The sequence below is a fragment of the Ambystoma mexicanum genome, chromosome 3p (genome assembly GCF_040938575.1).
Source record: "Ambystoma mexicanum isolate Mex_15411 chromosome 3p, UKY_AmexF1_1, whole genome shotgun sequence".
Classification (NCBI taxonomy): Eukaryota; Metazoa; Chordata; class Amphibia; order Caudata; family Ambystomatidae; genus Ambystoma; species Ambystoma mexicanum.
The window spans coordinates 531947310-531969755 of NC_090925.1; the positions used below are offsets into that span (position 1 = coordinate 531947310).

The 22446-nt window shown below is 43.4% G+C and overlaps 1 protein-coding gene across 1 annotated transcript in view; it reads left to right on the forward strand.

Annotated features, from left to right (window-relative positions):
* The window catches only part of LOC138580592 (protein-glutamine gamma-glutamyltransferase 6-like), a 230065-nt gene that overhangs the window by 177504 nt on the left and 30115 nt on the right, over positions 1 to 22446 (forward strand). The window contains exon 9 of the mRNA XM_069651255.1: positions 3938 to 4180. Coding sequence (XP_069507356.1) covers positions 3938 to 4180 — 243 coding nt within the window. The remainder of the gene's footprint in view (positions 1 to 3937; positions 4181 to 22446) is intronic.

The following is a 22446-nucleotide window of genomic DNA, read 5'->3' on the forward strand; positions in this document are numbered from 1 at the left end:
GTTTACAAACTTTTTCCTTAGAACTGCTCCCCAACCATTCTGTTACTTTAGCTTCCACGTTGTCTATTCAGATTATCGTATTGCAAGTCTTACTTATGGACCTAGCCCAGGGCTAGTGCTAACTGACTCATCTGCATATGTCTTTGTGCAGAACGTTTGTCTTCTTTGTTCTGGTAAAGAATTACTCCAGCCCTCAACCTCTGTCTGGGGATTAGGAGGCCCTGCTCACCCTTCCCACAAGGATCTTATGCCAACAGAGGAGATCACTCAAAGGGTTGCTCCAATTATCTTCATGATGAAATGCCATATGAAGAAGGGCAGTCCGAAATAAGAGATGCCAGCAGACCAACAAAGTGGTAACACACCCTACTCACACTACCTACGAGTGTAAACCTGCCAACTACTTGCAGAATACATTTAATAAGCCCCACACTGGGGGTTCCACTGGAGGATCTACCAATTAGTCATTAGGGGGACTATGAGGAAAACAAAGCTTAAAATGGTACACTACTTCCCAAAAGCAAATGTCCCTCATGACAAATCACTTTTAAAAAGCCCTGTGACTCTAAAATAGATGCCCCAATTCAAAAATGTAGAAAATGTTCCTTCTGAAAAAGCAACCTATAGTTTAGGCTACCATGTAGTTAAAATAATCTCTCTCTATGACCCCCACCCCCCTATTCAGCCACCACTCCAGGTTCTACTCCTACCAACCAATCTTCCACGGGCTACTTATTTTGAAACAGCCATAGACAGAAAGTAAAACATGAAATAACAAGACCAGAGATGAGCAGCATAATCGCCCCCATGAACCTTCCCAACACTACCATCATTCCTAGCATGGACCATAATTCCCAAATTGCTTCCAGCCATGCCAGCGGTGCTGTGGAGGCATGTCTAATGATACTATCATTCTGGATGCCATAACATCTAGCTTAAAATCTGCCTTCTTCTTTTGCTCCTGAAAAGAAAACTGGGACTCCCTGTTTTTCACTTTGAATCTCCCATTGGCTCTACAAACAGAAGCGTCTGCCTTACTGCCATTGTATCTGCAGCCAAATTCAGTCGCAGAGAGCAGATCAAACCATTCACTCCATAACTCGTGGGGTGTCAAGCCTGCAGAATAAAAACGTACATGCTCAAGCAGAAGGAAAGTGACCAGAAGCAATGAAGACCAGTAAACGAGTGGGAGAGCATGTGATGATACCTGTAGGTTAGAAAACGCAAAATAAGAGGAAAATAAGAAAATTAAAGAAATATAGCCCTACTTGATCAGCCAACTACTCTGTACCCCTCCAATAACCTCTCTATTTCCTGGATAGCTGGAGCCACAGGCACAGAAACATTGTGGAATGGTTCCTCATAACCCATGGTGCTTTGGGATCTTCAATCCGGGGAAACAGATGGGGGGAGGAGTTGGAGAGAATTGGAACGAGCCACTGTGGCATTTCTATCCTGAAACCTGAAAGCGGCTGGGAGCCAGTGACGGAAGAGGATAGCCCAGTGTGCACATGGGTGATGGGCATCTGGGATTGGGCGCTGGAGTTAAGGGTTGGGGAACTGTGAAAGTGTGACCTATGTGGTCACTCCAAGTGGCTTTTTGTTTGTGTCCAAAAAACAAGTTGAATGAGTTATGGTGGGGGAGTAGGCCCTGCCCTTATAGTAGTTACTCACTAGGGCAGCAGGACTGTTTAAATGTGTGACTGTGACCCTGATCCTGAGTGGAAAACTTTTCTTTTAAAAAAGAAGAGTTGAAGACTGAATGAGGATAGGAGTAGGTCTCCTGTAAGTAAAGGGGTGGGGTCAACTCTGGGATTGCCCTACCCTCTAGATATCTGTATTGGTTCATAAGCAGGTGGTGACTCCTAATGGTGATATAGTGCAGGGGGTTTGCGAGGAGGCTGGGAGTGATGTAAGCCCTATTGTAATGTTGATTGTGCTGAATGAGTGAAATGTTGGTACCCCTAAAGAAAGGTTTTTAGGGGGTATTGTGGTGCAGAGGGAGACGTACTTTATGTTTTTCCTGCCCATGCACATCTGGAGGGCTTCATTGTGGAACATAAGCACGAAGATACGTCAGTAGTGAGGGGATTGGTGGAAAGGAATGGTCATGGTGTAGTCTAGTGTACTGCTACCTGTTTACAACCTTTGCATCTATGAAGGTAGCCGAACATCTGCGTATTGGGTATGAAAGCTATTTGGCTGTGAAATATGGGCCCCCGTGTTGAGGAATTTTAAGTGTCAAAGGTTCGGCCATGTGACCAGTGTATGTAGAAGTGCACCATCTTCTGCTAAATGTAGAGATGCCTATGATACACAGTACAGTTTGCATAAAAAGACGGTTTGCAGTAACTGTGGTGGGGTCATTGTGCTATGGATGATAAAATGGCCCATGTAGGTGAGGAGGGCCAACCATTTGCCTTGCCCTGTTGCGGTTGCGCAGATTCAGGTAAAAGTTTAGCAGAATAGTTGCCAGGATCATCAAGTGTCAAGTGAAATATCACCTACTAAGTGTCTTTCCGAATTCTAGATGGTTCCTCAACTGGTGGAGAATCTTTGGTGCTGACAAAAGAATGTTTTCTCTTTAACAATTAGGTTTTTATTTGTTCCTCCCAGACTCGTACCAAAACTGAAAAGAGGTTGATCATAGTGAAGGCAGCAAAGAAGATTTTGAACATTGTTTATAAAAGGCTATTTAGAGATTTTAATTAGGGAGACCGTGTGATTATCATTGGGTAAGTTTAGTGCCGTTATCGTGTGGCTACTGTTTGTTGAGTTTCTCAGAATAGCGGACTTCGAGAAGGGTGTACATTATCCATTGAAATGTGAACATAAATCTACCCCCCATCACGATGCATAGCAATCGGAAGAAGAAGCATATTGAATAATATGATGAGCTGCACCTCTCACACCCAGAAATCATTACATGAGGCACTCAGTCACACACTCCACCACAGCTCACCACCACGCATCATCGTAACCTTGATAACCTCGCCCCAGCATAGCCTCCAGCCTCTTACACAAATGAAGGTACCAAGTATCCTAACCTACTGAATGCCATGTTCCCTACGCCCTCACATACCACACCCCCCACTGCATCACTAGGGGGAATCTGCCAGCTTGTAAGAGTTCAGGAGAGGGTGGGTAGGGGGTGAAGGGGCCAGCATAGCAAAGAGACAAACACACTAACGACCCAGCCTTCTTGCCGATTGCCATCTTCCCTGCATTCCCACAACCATTGTGGGTTTTTGGTGACACTGTTCCACAATTGCTTCATTGTGATCAGTGTGAAATAAGCTGCTTCTGATATGTTCTTGCTCCACTGCAGCACAGGAAATATGTTAGCTATTTGGGTCCATACACCATCCAATCTCCTCATTACCTGAGACTGGGTGATTCCCACTATGTCCTCCCCTGGGCACCTGTAGATCAATTGCTGACTATTGCCCTCCCTCACCTGTTTTTAGATCCCCACTCCCTTGTCTCTCTGCTCACTAAACTTATTCTTCCCCCTATGATTGTAAAGCACTCTGTTACTTCCTGAATCTAGGTCAATGCTCAATAAATACCTGAATAATAATAATAATAATAATAATAATAATAATAATATAATAATTAGGTTACACAACTAAAACAATGTACACACCTAATTTGTATGTTTTATTCTACTGTTGGGTGACTAATTAGTACAGTTCTGCTGACAGGACAGATGACGGATACTTCCAGAAGCTTTCAGGTGACGATTGCAAGACAAGACACTATAGCAGCATGCCAAATAATTGATAAGCAACTCTTTCTTTTGATCTGGTGGTACCACTTTGCCCTAGGCCTTGATACCAAATGTCCTTTTCTAGGGGATTCAAGGATCAAGTAAGGAAAAACATTTGTGTTATTTCATGCATTCTTTGCCAACTGAAGTTTTGTCTTACTGATGCAGGGATGTACCGCTGTGGCCCAGCCTCGATCAAAGCCATCAAAGAAGGTGATGTGGACAAGGATTATGACACACGCTTCATGTTTGCTTCAGTCAATGCTGATGTTGCTATGTGGATTGCCTTCAGTGATGGAACTAGGAAGAAAGTCAACAATAACACAAGAAGAGTTGGAAAGTGTATTGTCACCAAGGCAATTAATGGAACCGCTGCAGATGACATCACAGACACCTATAAATATCGGGAAGGTAAGCACATCTTCCCACTCTTTTATAAACAGGCTTTTGATTGGCGGGTAACACCTTTCATAAATGTAAAATGTAACTAATTCAATAGGTTGCAATAATAGTTGAACTTGATCTTTAGTCATTGTGATTGAAAAGAAATCTGCAACAGTTTATAATTAAACTTAGGGAGGAGTCAGAGAACTCAGTGATATTAACAAACGTCCCTTAATTTTAGGCTATTTATTTAGGCAACAGTATCGGATGACTAGGTTCTGCTGTACACGTGAGACCCAATCAGCAACATTTTGAAGTCACTGTGGTTGTCTAATAGCTACACTGCTATAATGGTTTTAAGACATTTCTAGATATGGAGTCAAGGCTCTGGCATGATAGTGCAGAAGGTCAAAGGTTGAAGACTTCCAGCTTGTTTATATTCTGATAAAATGTACACATACACACAGATACATTTCTGTATCAGACATATGACAAATATTGAAATGTTATATGAATTCAATAGCAGCCGTAATTACTGATCACTGCACTGCATCCATGAGCATTGTGTGGGCTCTACAGTAAAAGGCATGAGAACCCAGGAACCACCCAGATTGCCATGCATTTTACAGCTATGCCAGAACAGTTGCAAAATCTGGCAGAGTAGACCACAAGGAATAAAAGGCCATGTGGCAGTCCACTCTACTGGCTGTATCAGCGTATTTAAATCTTCAAACATGTGATTTTGTGCTAGTTTAACTTACTTCACACACTCAATTAAGCAAAATGGATTTAAAATTAAAGGAGAAAGACACACACCATACCATGAGACATAGCTGTAAAGCCTTGCGAAATAGAAATGAAATTGATAAGAAAGACACTGGGTGAAGATTTAAAATAGTACATTTCCAAGTCGATCGCCTAATATTGGCTTGTATACCACTAGCTGGTTCAATATGTCTTATTTAAAGCATGATAAATGTGTACTGACGGTGCAAAAAGAGATCCCACAGGGGAGTCCTCAGCTGGTTTTAATGTATGTGTTTTATGGCCAGGATTTCAAAGATTATCCAGTCCTCATTTAAGGCCAGATGAGTGTATGTTTTTGGAGTTGTCAAGAAATGTTGGCTGATGCTGACAAGGTACAAGAATGTCACGTTATACAATCTCAGGAGTTTCTTGGGGCTTTTAAACCTCTGCCATAGTCTCAAATATATAGTGTATTGTATTCACATTTTAAGTCTAGCAGGCCAACCTTGAAAAGAGTTAGATCAGTCTTTTCCCATGGTGTATTAAAATGCAATTCTGAATATAGCTGTGCTTGTGTATTTTACAATGGACCCAGTTGTTTGGTACATGGAGGCCAGCCTCTTAATTGACACCTGAACTCTGCATTTTAGATGGGGGAAGGTGGTCATTGGAATATCGGCATAGCAGGTACTTTATCCCATGTTGTCAGCAGAGGTCATGCCTTTGCAGTATGAAGCCTGTCTTAATGTCTTTCAACATAAAGTAATTGCTCAATGGCAAGGAACAATTTATTTGGTTTATAGTGATTTCATCGAAAAGAAAGGGTCGACACACCAAAGCATCGAAAAGAAAGCATCTAATGCGAAAGCATAGACAGTCTACCTTTAACATGGAAAAGTGCCTTTCCAGCTAAACCAGTCCATCGAAAATATAAATGGACTGGTTTCAATGGAAATGCACTTTTACATCTAAAAGATAGCATTTCAATGCATTTTTTTGTAATGTTAAAACGTTTCATGGAGCTGTCCAGTGCTGAAATTTCGGCACTGGCCAGCTCCTTGTAATGTTTTAATTTTTTTTTGTATATTTGGGGTTTCCCCCCAGCCCCCCAACATCCACGCCCACCCCCCAACCCTAATCCTAACCCTAATGTAACCCTTAATCTAACCCTAGCCCCAACCCTAACCCTAATGTAACCCTTAACCTAACCCTAGCCCCAACCCTAACCCCAACCTTAATGTAACCCTAACCCTAATATAACCCTAACATAACCCTTAATCTAACTCTAGCCCCAACCCTAATCCTAACATAACCCTTAATCTAACCCTAGCCCAACCCTAACCCCCAACCCTAATATAACCCTAACACTAATGTAACCCTTAATCTAGCCCTTGCCCAACCCTAACCCTAATGTAACCCTTAATCTAGCCCTAGCCCCAACCCTAACCCTAATGCAAGCCTTACGCTAACCCTAGCCCCAACCCTAACCCTAATGTAACCCTTAATCTAACCCTAGCTCCAACCCTAACCCAACCCTAACCCTAATCTAACCCCTAATCTTAACATCACATCTTGATGGATTCATCGAATTTTATTCAACGAAATGGCCATTTTTTGGAATGGTATTTCGATGGAAAGAATTTGATGGTTAGGTGTTAGATGGTTTGGTTGTCGATGCACTGACTGGATACCATTTATTTTTATGGACAGCACCTCTTATGGAATTGTAACTTATCAGCCTAAGACTGTCTGTCTAGAAACTTTGTGGGACACTGGGGAGGAGCCTTCATTGGCACATCAGCTAAACATGAATCAAGTCACTCAATACAGAACAATGATGACGTTATTGAAATCGAATCCTGTCCAACATCAAGCCCTGGCAAAATGGGACATACCACATAAATCCTGCCATGCAATTTCGACATTCCTTTGTAAATACGTGACTTATTTTTTAATTGGACATTATTTAAAACGTTCACCTAAATGTATGGTAATAGTAGTTCCCCTTGTTAATAATATTACTTTGAATTGTTTCTTTTTTATTTTATTTTTATTTATTGTGTATTAGCCAAAAGAATATGACTTTTTACACACAAAAACATTTCAAATTCATACACATACAAAAAAAGAACAATGTCGAATCATAAATATATTAAGAGAAAAAGAGAAAAATGTTAATAATTTTTCACATAAGTCAATGATACCATTGGGTAAAAAGGAAATTCAAAGAGAAACGAAGAAAAGAAGAAAAAAAATAAAGAAAAAGAGGGCAAAAACCAAAGGCGGCCTATAGCATACCAACTCAAGAAAGAACATCCTCTGGAGATGTGCCTAGTGGCTCATGAATGCATTCCACTTTTTTTTCCAACAAAATTAAGTTCTTTAAGAAAAAATGACCACCTCCATCGTAAGGAAAACTTAATTTCCTGAGGTTAGTCTTTCCCAAAATAGAGCAAAATCAAGAAGTCGAACATCATATAAAAATCTTTGAAATCTTTGCATTCTCTGAGTCCAAGTTCCCGTACACTCAAACAGAAGATGACGAGCTGACTGTGTTGCCCTTGCATCAGATTTACCACAAAAATCTGTTAAATGTTTGAGCGTATGTCTAATATGCAAGATTAAGTCAATAACAAATGTAATCTTAATCTTAGAAAATCCAGCCGCATTCTTGAGTCAGGAGATTTCTTAAGGTACAGTGGTAAAAAGGACCTGGGTTTATCAGTTAGTGTTAAATATGGTAATAACTTTGATGATCTCATTTTCTCAGTGGTCCTGATCCAATCCATGTGCTTCATTGCTTCCTTAGTTTTGAATGGGTATTGAATCAGGGTTTTCAACATTGCTGTCTGATTGGGATAGTATCTCACTGCATTTAGATCTTAGTTTGTTCTGGAATAGACAGTTCGAATAATGCATTGATGCTGCCACTTCCTCATATAAAGATGATTTCAGGGGATCCAAAATAAGCCTGTATGCAGAGACCCATTTCCACTCCATCCAGGCACCCAATGAAATAAGGCCCAACTCATATCTTAAACAAGAAATCGGTACACAATCGGGAGCGCCAGAGTTCTTTTCCAAATGTTACCTTCGATCTTTCCCCAATTAATATCAAAAGCTTAATAATTGCAATCCATTCTAAAAGTAATAACCGGCACCACCTTGTCGCTATAACATTTTAAGACCGGGATAATAGAGAATTTACAGTATTGCACGTGGATCTTCTTTTATGCAGCTAGATTAATTACTTTCAGATCTAAGGTCAAAAGAAGATGGGCTTCAGTAGGAAAGTCTGTAATATGGGACCCCAGATAAGTAATCTCTTTAGAAATTGGAATCCATGACTTGCCCAATTTTTTTGATTTGCTGGGATTTATTATCAAATAGTTTTCTCTCGCGCATAATCAGATAAAGCGGTTAATAGACATTGCAGTCTGACTTGAGTATAGTGTAAGACTACAATATCGTCAGCATAGGCTAACCAGTTTATTCATATATTTCCCAATTTAGGTCCAGCCAAGCCGATCTTCTTCAACCAATGTAATAAATCTGATAAATACAGGATAAAAAGAAAAGGTGCAATCAAACATCCTTGTCGTACTCCTCTTTTTATGTCAATGGGCTTGGATAAAATCCCTCATTTGGACAGTCTCACTCTTAGGGAGGACCTTTTGTGGAGTTTTATCAAGATAGCCAAAAGATTTTCAGGCAGGCCCCATTTTATCAATTTGATCCATAACCTATTTCTGTTTATGGTATCGAAAACCTGGGAGAGATCAACCCAGGCTCCGAATAAAGGAGTACCTCCCTTCATAAGAGAATCTGTACTAAAACAGCCAAGATCAGCGTGTTCAAGGAGGTAGATAATCTCCTCCTAAATTCTGTCTGGTGTTTGGGAATTATACCTTTATTTTCTGCCCATTTCTCTAGCTCACCCAAAATTAGTCCTGAGAAGATTTTACCATTAGCATCTAAAAGTGATATGGGCCGGTAGTTTCAAGTGGCTAATCGATCCCCTTTTTTATAAATTGGAATTCTAATGGAATTTCTCCATGACTGTGGAATTGTTTTGCTAGTACCTATGTTATAAAGCAAATACTTTAGAACCCTCACCCAAAGATCTGGGTTCAATTTCAGTGTTGAATTACTAAGTCCATTAGGACCCGCTGCCCTGGATACGGACGATTTTCTTATTAGGGATTCGATATCCTCATGTGTATAGTTCAGTAGTCACTTTCAGTTCAATTCTAATTTGTTTTCCTGAGTATCTGCAGATCCATATACCATAGAAAAGTGGTCTATGCATGTCTGCTCCTGAATAATAGTATCTTGGGAATGAATATTAGTAATCTTCATGGAACCTACAATGGACCAGAAGTTTCTCGAGTTTCTGAGAAAGATGACCTTTAACATCTCTTTCCCCTCTGTCTGCTTTATCATGAATCCATGGGACCTCATCCAGTTTCTATAACTATTATTTAAGACTCTGATTTCTTTATCAAGCTTTATAGGGCCTATTATGGTTTTCTTTAATAGAAACCTCTGACACCTTTTATACCTTTTCCTTTCATGAATTTTTGTGTCAAAGAAATGCTTGTAGTTCTTGGTTTGTTTAATGGGACCAGAAGCCGTGGAATTTAGATCCCAAAGAAAGTCACTAAACCTGCTGGGTTCACAATATTTTAATAAATGTTCCGCTGATAGATCTTTTGCAACAATTTCTCATTTATTGTGAGAGTACGCCCACCCCTTTCAAACCTCACTAAACAATTGCCAGCGCTGTTTACAGAGAGTTCTTGGGTATAGACAGGTATCTGATTACTCTGTCCAAAGCTAATAGTTGCTTGCAACATGCAATGATCATCTACATTTCCCTCAGTCACAACAAATTTACTACAATTATCAAAAATAGTTTTTGAGGCAAAAATGTAATGGGTCGTCAAGAGTGCCAAACCTTGTTGCCAAGTATGGTAACTCGGGATATCACCCTGAATATTACCATTGAGCATCCTCATCTCCCTCTCGGACATAAAGTTACACCAAGCAAAAGCTATCCTATTTTTATGTTTATGTAAGGAAGTGTTCAATGTCGTTGCAATGCATTGGGCATTGAAGTCCCCCATTATAATTAATTTATCAGATGGAATTTGTGCTGAGAACACGACCAGGATTTCAGAAAGACTTTGGAAAAAATCTATCAACGAGTGTGAAAGAGGGTTCCAATATAAATTGACCACAATCCAGTTTGTCCTGATCATATCTCCTCTCCTTTGCAGTCTAACCACCAAAATGCCCTTAACATCATTTGACAGCATATTTGATGGAAAGATCACATTACTACATAGAGTGATTAGTCCTCCACTTGGTTGACCCCTTCCACCTCTAGTTACCATCTGCTGATGCAGGGAAAAGCCATCTAGGTCGAGGGCATCAGAGTTCAGAGTTTTCTGGAACAGTATCAGGTCAAAATTTTGACAGCTGACATTTTTTAGGGCCCTCACAAAAAGAGCTGTATCCTCTCGTGTTCCATGATAAACATCTTATCTTGTGATTAACTAAAGCTTTTGCTCTGGTATACCCGGTTTAAGAAAGACCTTGGATATCATTTCTGGAACCAAATCCCAGATATTTGGAGATGACAAAGGTAATTTCTCGAGGTTCTGCTGAGGTCGAAGAGAAGCTTTGTTCAACTGATTTCCAACGGATTTCTCTGATTGTGGGCAATCTCTCGAACTATATGAAAGCCACTTTTAGGCCCTTGTTCTTTGGCCCCCATAATTGTTCCAAATGCCAATTTTGACTTCATAACAAGCTCTGCAGTATTTGCATCTGGGCAAAGAGGGAATCTCAATCTCTCTATATCAGAAGTGTAGAGGAAATTTAAGACAGAGATGAAACTAATTTCTTTTAGTACCGTGATCGATTTAAGGGTAATTGATAGGTCTTATCCATAGTCTTTTTTGAGAAGAATACTTTCAGCCCTAGTGCTGACTCCTGGGAGTTCTTATTTAGGCACACTGAGCTTTGGTTATTACTGATTGCAGATGATCTTACACCCTGTTCACTTTTTTGTGTCTCATCTTCCCTCTGATTAACTTTGTCTATCAACATATTTTCTTTTCCTAAGGAAGTCAAATGTGACTCTACCACTTGATTCTCCAAGATAGATTGAGGTATTATCTCCTTTTGCAGATTTTCCCGGGCAGTAGCCCTCTGAATCTTCCCAGCTTGAGAAGCTTTCATAAAAATGGGGGTGATTTTTATATCTGAGGGCTTAATTTTCAGTTGCTTTTTCAAGTTTAGGAAGTTCAGGAAAATCAGAGCGATCTTCCTCAGTGGTTGGGACAATTCAGTTTGGCTACCAACTGTGACCTTTAGGTCTGCTGTTGGGCTCCCGCGGGAGCCGTTGGTCGCGCCTTTTCCTTCGACTATCTTCTTTTGTCTTTGGTCTTTTCTTTCTTATCTTTCTCTGTATTCACCCCTTTCACATTTTTTTATAAAACAATTATTATTAATACTTTGATTTTTGTTTAGTCATTTAATTTGTTCCAGGGCTTCCTTAGTGAGTGTCAGATTCCTTTTGATCCTTTTGATCTCTGTTCAATCTTTTTCTTTGTTTCCTTGTATTTCTATTTATTTTCTGACGTCGCTTCCATTCAGCTTCGTTTGTGTCTAAAATTTCTTCTACATTCACACTTTCATCTATAAGTATAGGAGTCTCTTCCTGCTCAGCTATTTGGGCCAATCATATGAATTCTTCCTTTACTGACTGAGAAAGTGACGTATCATTCATATCTATCCTGGAGTATTTGCCATGGATTGCTGCTTACATTTAAAGCAATTGTTCTGGTCAGTGTCATGGAGCCCTGTTATAGGTTCAGATTCAAGGTTGCCGGTTCGTCTTTTAATCCGCCCCACTGGTTAGTTAATAAGTCATTTTTCTCCATTTGTGTCTTTGACAAAGCACTCAGTGCCGCTGCTGCTTCTCCCTTAAAGTCATTTATTGCTGATTTTAGCGCAACCATAGATGTCTCATTTAATTCCAGATCTTTTCGTGATAACAAGGAAAATTCTGAGTGCTGCTGGACTTCTGACTTCAAGTTTTCGAATACTTTGACCAAAGAGCTGAGCACAAAATGTAGGGGCACTATTGAGGGGGAAGCCAACTCTTGAACTTTCGTCATGCCTGAAGCTTCCTCCCTTGTTGGCACAACCTTGAAAGAGAGCGGAGATTGGGGAACTCATTCTTTCGCTCCTTCCATGTCTTCCCATAAAGCTGATATAGCATTAATTTCATATGAGGAGTCCATGGGTGCAGGGATGGTCCCCTTCCCGAACCCTTCAATCAGCAAATCAATGTCGTTAGTTGCTTGATCGGGAATACACTCTGACGTATGAAAGTTTCCTTTTTCGCCATCTGACTGTACCAAGGAAATACCGGGAGGATTACCTCTTGGGCCAAGTGGAAAATGGTCGCCAATTGTCGTCTTCTTCGTTGTGGCAGTCAGAGTATAGTTTGAATTAGAAGACAGTACATCTTTTAATAACAGAGTTGCTGGGGTAGATTCAGTTATTCCTTAATAGAGCCCCTGACTTTTCACTCAGCCCCGAGCTTGTAGTTTTTTGCAACTCTCTTGGGAAAACACTCTGTGGGGGACAGAAACCCCTCACGCCCCAGTCTTATATGATCTGAAGATAGAACCCACTGTTTTTGCGTCGCTTACCATTGGGGGTGTTAATATTTTAGGGCACTTGGAACTGGAGGCTTCACCAGAAGCTCTACTTCTCAAATGATATGACTTAGTCATTATTGACAGAAAAGGCGGGATAATCAGTGCAGCTTTTGCCTTTTCCAAAGGAGAATCAGAGTCGCTGTTACTGTTTCTTAAATAGTAACTTTACCGAGCCGGATACAGCGAGTGAGTCAAAGGCGCAAGCCTGCAGTCCTCACTCCGCCGTATTGGCATTACGCCGCTTCTTCGTGCTCACACCGATCTTAAGAGTGCAAAGACGATCTCTCCTTCAAAGAGATACCTATCACAGTTACAACGAGGAATGTTAGCGTTTTTAAATCGCTAAAGACAGTTAAAAAAACAATGGTTGGAGACTGTAGGCTAGAGGCACTATTAATTAGGTTTACCTTCAGGGTTTTTTTAGAAATGAAACCCTTTTATTCACGCTGTCCTCGCCGAACCGCTCGGACTGCTCAAATGCAGCTCCCCTCTGCAGCTCCCCTCTGCAGCTCCCCTCTACAGCTCCACTCTGCAGCTCCACTCCGCAGCCTTAGTGTCCCTTTTGAAGTGTGGTGCAGCTCCTCCTTCACAAGAGCAGACACAGTAAACAGACGCACAGTCAGAAAAAAGGCTCAGTAACTCAGACTGCAACACCACTCTGCAGCTCCACTCCACTGAATCGTTTTGAAAAAGTGTTCCTTTTCCATCTATAACAAAGTTATACTTTTGACTGACCTTGACCATGGGAGCATTTATGCTTGCAGTCATTTTTGTTATGTAAAGGGTTCTTCTAGAGTGCAGGCCGTTGCCACCAGATGTGGCGTGCTGTTGTTTAATGCATTCGATGCATGATGAATATGCATGAAATGTGCTATAAGGTTTTAGTGAAATGTTACATGACAAGGTGGTTCTACGTCATTTTCTGTACTCTTGATGGTTTAGGGCGAACCTCATCTCCACAGGAAAGGCATTCCAGAGGCCTTCCAATTGGAGTGAACACCTCCGTCCCCCTGGTCTGGTTCACAGTTGAAGATCATTGGTTTCTTTCTTCCATAATTGTGAGGGAAGTGGCCACATCAGAATTTGAACAGGTTGCTCTTCATCTCCTCTTAAGAAAGGATAAAGGGACGGTGCTTCCACAGACTAACAAGGATAAATAGTCAACATGCCTTAAATTGTAGATATCCAAGGAATCAGGTCCGACTGCTTCTCCCTCCTTTGTTCTTTCTTTTCCCACTTTATCTGCCTGCTTATTTGTCTTGATTTTCCAATGCCTTTTCTTTATTTTTCTCTTTTTTTCTCGGGTCCAAGTTTTCTTTTCTTCTGTTCACACCTGTGCTACCTTGTTTTTTTTCTTTTTAGTCCTTACCAATCATCACTTTGATATTTGTATACTTTACATTTCCTTTGTAGGGAACACCATTTTTGAATGGCTGATTGCGACTCCCCCTATTTCACCTACGTGGCATTAATCATGGTCAGTTGCATCCCATCTGCTGTCACTAGACTGTGGTTAAATTATATGTAGCTTGAAGACGTTGTTTTGCATGTGACACAGGCAAAATGATATGCCTGATTTCCACACAGGGATTGAAGGGAGCTCTTGCCCTCCAACATTCAGTTGTTCATCATTCAGGATCAAGTCTGTCCGAACATTCTCACAGCCATATGTCACCACTCCACTGATGGCAGATAATAGTTCATGTTCTCAAACCTACACCCCTCAGCCAACAGTATCTTACTTGGACAATGTTCACAATGATATGATATGATATGGCATTCCTAACGGGCCTATACACAAGTGTTTCAAGGCACGACGAGGCAGGGGGGGGAACATGGGGAGACAGACAACGATCCTACTAGGCTAGGTGTCATTCAGATCGCGCAAGTTCAAGGGTAGAGGGGAAGGGAAAAATGCATGGGGGAAAGGGAGAGGGGAAAGTGCAGTACAGGGTTATTAGCATACAGCATACAGGATAAATAACAAGGGCCAGCTGGTGGCAAGTGCGAGGTAAGTGCAGACAAGTGCTGGGAAGGGGGGCTGTAGGGATACAGACACAGTCCCGCAGTGCAGGGGTTGCCGGGGAGGCAGTGCAGGTGAGAGTGGCTGGGCCAAGGACCAAGAACGCTGAGTGGCCCAGTTGCGGATTCAGTGCAGTTTCAGTAGTATTAGCAGGGGAGAGGGGGAGAGAAGGCAGAGGCAAAGAGGAAGGTTTTGAGGTGCTTCCGGAACCGGAGATGGTTCTCCTCAAGTTTCAGGGAGGCAGGAAGGCTGTTCCAGAGGGAGGCCCCTGCAGCGGAGAGAGATCTGCCCCCAACTCGTTGTTTGGAGAAGCGGCTGACCCTGAGGGAGTTGGAGGGGGATGAGCGAAGAGCTCGAGAAGGAAGATATTTTGGAAGAGAGAGGTGAAGGTATTTTGGCCCAAGGCCCCTGACGGCCTTGTGGACAATGCAGAGGGTTTTGAACTTGATCCTCGCAGTCACTGGGAGCCAGTGTAGTGATTTCAGTCCTGGAGAGATACGGTCCCTGGGCTTGAGGCCAAGGACAAGTCTTGCAGTCCTGTTCTGGATTAGTTGCAAAGGGCGGAGAGTAGAGGCGGGCAGATTTAGATAGAGGCTGTTACAGTAGTCCAGCTTCGAGAGAACCAGGGCTCTAGAGACAGTGAGCTTCTGGGGGAAGGAGAGGAAAGGAAGGATACCTCTGAGGAGGTGTAGCTGGTAGTGTGACTTCTTAGAGACGTCTGATATGTGAGGAGAGAAGGAGAGTGTGGAGTCGAAGATGACCCAGAGGTTTTTTGCCTTGCAGGTAGGAGCAGGAAGAGGGCCCAGAGAGGCCGGCCAGAGAGCAGCAGGGAAGGAGGGATTGGGAGTGCCAATGAGTAGAATCTCAGTCTTACTGGCATTAAGGCAGAGGTCGTTGGCGGCACACCATTCCTGAATAGCAGAAAGACAGTCAGAGATGAGGGAAGGAGAAGAGGAGGCTGAGGGTAGCATGAAAATGCGCTGGGTGTCATCGCATAGCACTGAAAGTAGGGGCAGAGAATGGCGATGCGGTGGGCGAGAAGTGCCAGATACTGGTTCAACAGCCAGGGAGAGAGGTTAGATCCCTGGTGGACACCACAGGTAGAGAAAAAGATGTCCAGAGAGGAAAGACCCCAGTTTGACCTGGGAGGGTCGATTTGAGAGGAAAGAGGTCAGCCACGCCAGAGCCTGACCAGTGATACCCAGGTTATTATGGAGACGGTTGAGAAGGATGGTATGGTTGACAGTATCAAAGGCAGAAGAGAGATCAAGCAAAATGAGAACACATGGAATGTTAGAGTCAAGGTTCGAGAGCAGGTCCTCACGGATGTTCAGGAGAGCAGTTTCCATGCTTCTGGCAGCTCTGAAGCCAGACTGATGATCATGAAGACTACCAACAGATTCAGCATGGAGATTAAGCTGGGAGATGGCCAGTTTCTCCAGGAGCTTGCCCAGGAAGGGAGTGATAGAGATTAGGCGACAGTTAGCTGGGAAGGAAGGGTCAGAAGAGGGTTTCTTAAGAAGGGGGTGCACAAGGGAGTGCTTGAGAGGGGATGGGAAGACTCCAGAGGCGAAGGAGTGATTGCAGAAGTCAGCAAGGGCAGGAGCCAAGGAGTCGATGTGGTCCTTGATAGTTTTGGAGGAACAGGGGTGGACCTGTTTTGACGAGACTTTCATAGATCGGACTTGTCTTTAAACCTTGTCAGCAGAAAAAAGGGGAAAGGCAGAGAAGGAGTTCAGCCGAATTGTTAGATGCCGCAGAGATGCAGGCTTGGATAAGGACTCTCTTCTTGGTGAGAACGGAGAGCCGGTATTGCCTTTGAAGCAGGCGACAGGCCAGTTTGTCAGAGGATGAACATGAAGCACGCCATTTCCTCTCTGCCACCCTGCACTTGCGTTTAAGGGTGACAAGATCCGAGTCATACCAGGAGTTACTTTTGGCTTTGGGCTTCAGGTGGATTCTCATGACAGGGGAAAGGATATCAAGGGTATCAGATATAGCAGAGTGGAGAGTGGAGAGGGCTGTGTCAGGGTGGGAGTCAGCCGAAGGGGGAGGAGGGGTGAGAACGTGGCAGCGAAAGCCTCAACTGACACGCGCTTCATGGGTCGGATGACCGAGAAGGAAGGTGGCAGTGATGGGGGTGGCTTTGCCTGTGGGGTAGGGAGGGTGAGGTGGGAGGAGAGGAGAAAGTGATCACTCCAGGAGAGAGGAGTTGAGAGTGGGACAGAGAGGGGAAGGTCAGAGGAGATCAGGGCATCAAGAGTGTGCCCTGCAGAATGAGTCGGCCCAGACGGGAGAATAGAGAGTGAGAGAGAGTCGCAGAGATTGCGAAAGAGTCCATAGGGGGGACAGGAGGCATCCAGGTGGATGTTGAAGTCTCCAAGAAAGAGGAGTTGAGTGGTTGAGGACAGGAGTGAGAAGGAGTGGTCCGCCCACTCGGAGAGGAAGGAGGAAATTTGACCAGGTGGCCGATAGATAGTAGCCAAGGTAAGGGAATGGCTAGGAGAGAGAGAGTCGGCAGACAAGACATTTTAAAGAGGAGTAGGTCTGTGTGGGAGTAACAGTGGCAGGAATCTACTCAGGGAAGATAAGGGCCACACCCCCCCAGCACGGTTGGGCATGGGCACGGAGAGGATCTTGTAACCGTCGGGTAGGAGTGTGTCAAAGCTGGTGACAGAGCTGGCCGTGAACCATGTCTCAGTGAGACCGAGTACGTCAAGGTCAAGTTCCTCAAGAAGGCGGCAGATATCAGAGGAATGTTTGACGGCAGAGTGAGAATTGAGAGCGGCAATGTGGAGAAGGTTGCCATCTTTGAAGGACTTCCGGGGAGGGGTACAGATCAGAGGTACACCCTGCGGAGGTGAAGAAGGAGCACGAGAGGGGATCTGGAGGGAGGGTAGAGGCAAGGTAGTCGAGGACAGAGGAGGGGGCACAGCAGGAGAGGAAAGGAAGTTGATGAGGCGTGGGAAGCGTCTATCGAAGAGGTGAAGGTTGGCCTGCGGGCCTTGGACCAAGACGGTCCCATTAGCGTAGACATTAATGATGGCCTTAGAGGAGTGGAAGGAGGCCAAGACGACATCCCAACGGGTGCCACCATTAATGGGAGAAGAGGAGAAAGGAGAGAGCACAGAGACCATATGAAGGGTCCATAGGTCAGGTGAAGGCACAAAAAAGAGGATGTCAGTGAGAGTTTCCTTGGAGGAGGCACTAGTGTAGGTGTCACAATGGGGAGAAAATTCCAGTGGGTTCTCATTGACTGTAGTACGCCCTCTCACTCTGCATTACCATACAGATCCTTATAATCTGACCTTTTCCATGCATATATGAAGTAATTCCAGGCCAAATTACCTTACTGCTGTCAAATATTTTATCTGGGAGGGTGAAGCGACAACCTACAAAGGATGAGACTTTGACCATGGTCTGTTATGTATATGTTAGTCAATATTAGCTGCCTTTTTCCCTCACTAGACATCTAAGACAAACAATCTTTGTTGTATTCAAAACATAAATTCAATGCTGTCACATTGCTGACAATATCAACAGATTAGCCAAGATTGCATACTGGTTCACACTTCTTTGTTTATTAAGTGATAATCACATAAGGTGGGCAACTCAAAACCTGGGCCAATAGACAAAGGAAGCAAAAATAATGACAGGTAGATAGGCTAGGTTTTCAGTTGTATTGCCCCTTCCTAACAGTACAGAGATTCAGGTCCTGCTGATTCTTTATTTACAGTCAATGTTCAGAGGACTCTGAGGGTTGCTTCACTCCTCTTATATGTTCCAGGTATTGCAGGGGTCACACACCCTTTTCCATTTCAATTAACTCTAGGTGCAGGCCTTCCAGGGTCCCAAACCCCATATCTAGATAAGTATTTCAGGTCCTTGAAAAGGTTCCTCAGTTCATCCCAGAATGTTGACCGAGAGCAAGCAAGGAGGATCAATCCGTACTGCTCTTTCCTGGGTGTCCATATGTCCTTCCCACAGACTCTCTGAACAGTCAATTGGCTCACTGGTGCTAACTGCAACCTCCTCCCACAATCTGGGCCTGCCTATGGCCTGACCAAACCCTCTGGTAAATTCCTGTTCTGGATACCCAGTCTTCTTTCATCCCTTTCCCTTGCCCAGCAACTGTTCTATGAAAGCTCAGTCTCTTAATTCTAGGGCTCTTCCTTTTCATCCTCTACCTTTAATCAGCATAAGGATCCCTCTCTTCCTCTTCACTCTAATATGATTCACCCCACTCTTGTTGTTATCTCTTCCTCTGTAATTGTCCTCTCCTCTTCTGTCCTCGGCTGTTATGCCTCTGGGGATTCTGTTATTACCACATGCTCCTCAGCCATCACTTGCTCTGTAATACCAACTCCTCTTCAGTTGGTCTGACTTACAATGCTTTGGCTAGTCCCGCCTCTTCCCTAGGTGTCACTAACCTGGTGCCTACCACCTTTTACTCACATGTTACCACTTTTGTACACCTGCCTCTTACACAGTTGGTACAACCTCGTGACACATTGGCTACTACAGACTCTTTCTCAACTGTTACTAAATGTGTAACTAACACGGACACTTAACTTGGTACAAGCCTCTGTTATTACCACCTCCTGCTTAGTCGGTACCACCTCTGTAGCCTGTGCCACTGCCACATCTTCCTCCTCTGCTGTGACCATGCCTGCTGCTTTTAATTCTACCATCTTCTATAATGTTGTATGGAGGCTACCTCTCCACTACATTTTTTGATTGGTTTTAATAGCATGGTATGTTCTTATGAATGGACAAATAGTTTTTAATGTGTTTGTGGCAGAATTGTCACCACCTCCTCCGTAACTGTTGGCTCTCCCACCCCCTCCGCCATACCTTTTATCAGCTCCTCCTTAATATCCAAGCACCTACACTACCTCCATTGTAACTGTCACCACTGCCTCTTGAATTCTCATCACCCCTGACACCTCTCTTACCACCACTTCTCCATCTCTCTGCGTCTCTCAAGCCCCTTTTCTTTCCAGAACAGTCCAACCTTCAACCATCTCCAAGTACAAGACTCCTGATCCTGCAACCCACACTGTCTGACTGGGATTCTTGACTTCTGGGTGGGACTCGGGGATAAGGTACTGCATATGTGATTCCCAAATGTTGGATCACTGGGATTCAATGTTGCTTCTAGCCTCACCTGTGTCATTTGAGGCTGAGGAGGCGGACCTAAATTTATATTATTCTTAGGTGCCATCTGGGACTTTATATTTGTAGATGTAGGTGCTGGGAGAGCTGCCTGTGAAAATACCCTTATCTGGCGGCAATGCTTCTGGTTCCCAGACTTTGCAAACTGATCTGCAGAGACACAGTGCAGGGAGAGTAGGGCTTCAGTAAGGGGTCTTGGAGTAGTCGGACTGCCTGTGTTGCTATGGAAGTTTGTCAATGTAATTGTTTTCTGCCCTCAATGTGTGGATTGATTGTGTAGACTGGGGTGAGGCAGGTGACTTCTTCACAGACCCTGTCAGGTGCCACTGTGTCCAATTCAAGCCATCATGTAATCACCTGATATGCATCTTGCCTTGCACATTGAGTGCAATCCCAGGACATGCCCTTTAAAGGTTCATGCATTACAATACCTACCTAAATTGATTCAAACTGAAAATAAAAAGGAAGTTAATTTACACATTAACAATATGAAATCTAAATGAATGCAGGCAGAATTATTCTTCTATGGTCTATTTGTATATTCAATACAACAGGATTGAGTGTGACCCATTAACATTTCAAATTAAATTATTTATTTAGATGTTATAGCACGTCTTCATATAAATGCACATGATTACATTAAATCAAATCGGGTGGTATTAACAAGAATTGTACAGTTTTCATATGCTCAAACAGCATTAGCACCACTGCAAAAACACTGTATTTGCATTGATGCTCATGCCATTGCCACATGACATGAGCATACCCTGATTGCACATGCCCAATTGCACATGTTACTGCCCTTGATATCCTTATGAATTTGTACTAAACAAAGAATGCCTAGAGGAACAGTCTTTTCACTTGCCCATGAATTCAGAAATGGAAGGTACAGACTTACTGTTATTAACTCTCAGCAGTTATTTAAAAAGAACATGGACTGTTTGGGGAAGAGAAGCGACAACTGTTACTAGAACAATCTAACAGCCCACATAAAGTGGTGATGCAACGGCAGTTCAATCAACCCTGATCGCAGAGAAATACACTTTTGTTATTGTACGGGGTTGCTGGAGCTGGGGTTCAAATGCTCACTACTACGTTTAGCAAATATACTTTCAAGGCATCTGGGAAAGGGATAAAGCAATTAGAACATGAAATTCAAATTCCCCCGTTCTCCTCATTTTAGGGAACTTGAGTGCATCAATTGGAAAGGGTGTTAAAGGTTTAAAATGGTGTATTATTTGTTTAAACACTTAACCCAGAAAGTGCCATCACAATTTTACTAGGTACGTCCAATGAGGATTGCTGCTGCATGATAATTAGGCAGCTTTCTTAGAGGTGATGGACACAAAGAAAACTACTTTAATGAGGCTTCAATAAAGGATACTGAGCCTTTTTGTACCTGATGCCTTCTTCCTTTTGACCGTGTTCCTTGAATGAGGAATTACAAGGACCTCCAAGGTTGGAATGGCCCGGTAATTCCTCATTTAAGGAACCCGGACCCAGTAAGGGGGTAGCCATGCCGCTAAAAGCGGCATGGCTACCTCCTAACTTGTAATGACCCCCATTGAATGGATGCAATTAAACATGTGAACCCTTTTGCACATATTCTAGGGGCTCAGGATAGGATTCAACGGAACCAACGGTTGCGTTTTCCACTGTTCTCAAGCTAGAAGCTCCACCTAGATGAATAATGCCATTCCGATGCATGTTGGACATCCATGTATTTGGGTGGTCTGCTTAGTCTAAGACTGAGCAGGTGGTTTAATACCATTGGATTGTGGTCTCTTTCACAAAGAAAGGATGTCAGTTGATTCAATAGTAGGAGCCATCCATCTGGAGTGATACAAATATAGGCCCTCATTACAACACTGGCGGTAACCAATGGCGCTATTAGCACCATGGTTGCTGCCGGTATTGTAACAAGGCCGCCATGGTGCAATGGGGAATTACCACCCCATTCCAAGGTTGGCGGGGCGGTAATTCCCCATGCACCATTGGCCCTTCCCCAATCCCATTTTTGCCCCATAGGGCTCAATGGGAATGGTGAAGAAGGTAATTACGGTACCGCAAATTGCGGTACCGTAATTACCTTCAAGGTCCCTTTGCGGGTCCCTACTTTAACGGCTGGTCCAGACCAGCCGTTAAGGTCGGGAGCCGCAAAGGCTCCTCGTAATTAGGCGCTAAGGGGTTAACGGCGCTGCAGCCTTTTACTGCGCCGTTAACCTCTTAGCGCCAGGGTCGTAATGAGGCACATAGTCTATTATGGAAAGTAATCTGAGAGGGATGGAAGGTGCATCTATTCATTTCTTGCTGCAACACATGCCCCATAAGGGAGCTGATATGGTGGAGAAGCACCTAAGACGTTTGCTCCTCAGGGACAAGTAAATAGGCTTATTTGGGCATTTTAGATCTTTGGGCCGTCTTCAACTCTATACACCAGGATCTCTTTCAAGATGCCTAATTAAGAGAGGGAACAGATTGTAGCCTAGTTTCAGTTATTCAGGTCCTAAGGCTTGATCAAGTGCGGACTCTGGGAAGAGGTGCCACAAAACAGCTACCCACCGTCACACACTCAAGGTATGATAATCCACACTTAACACCACTTAGAGAGC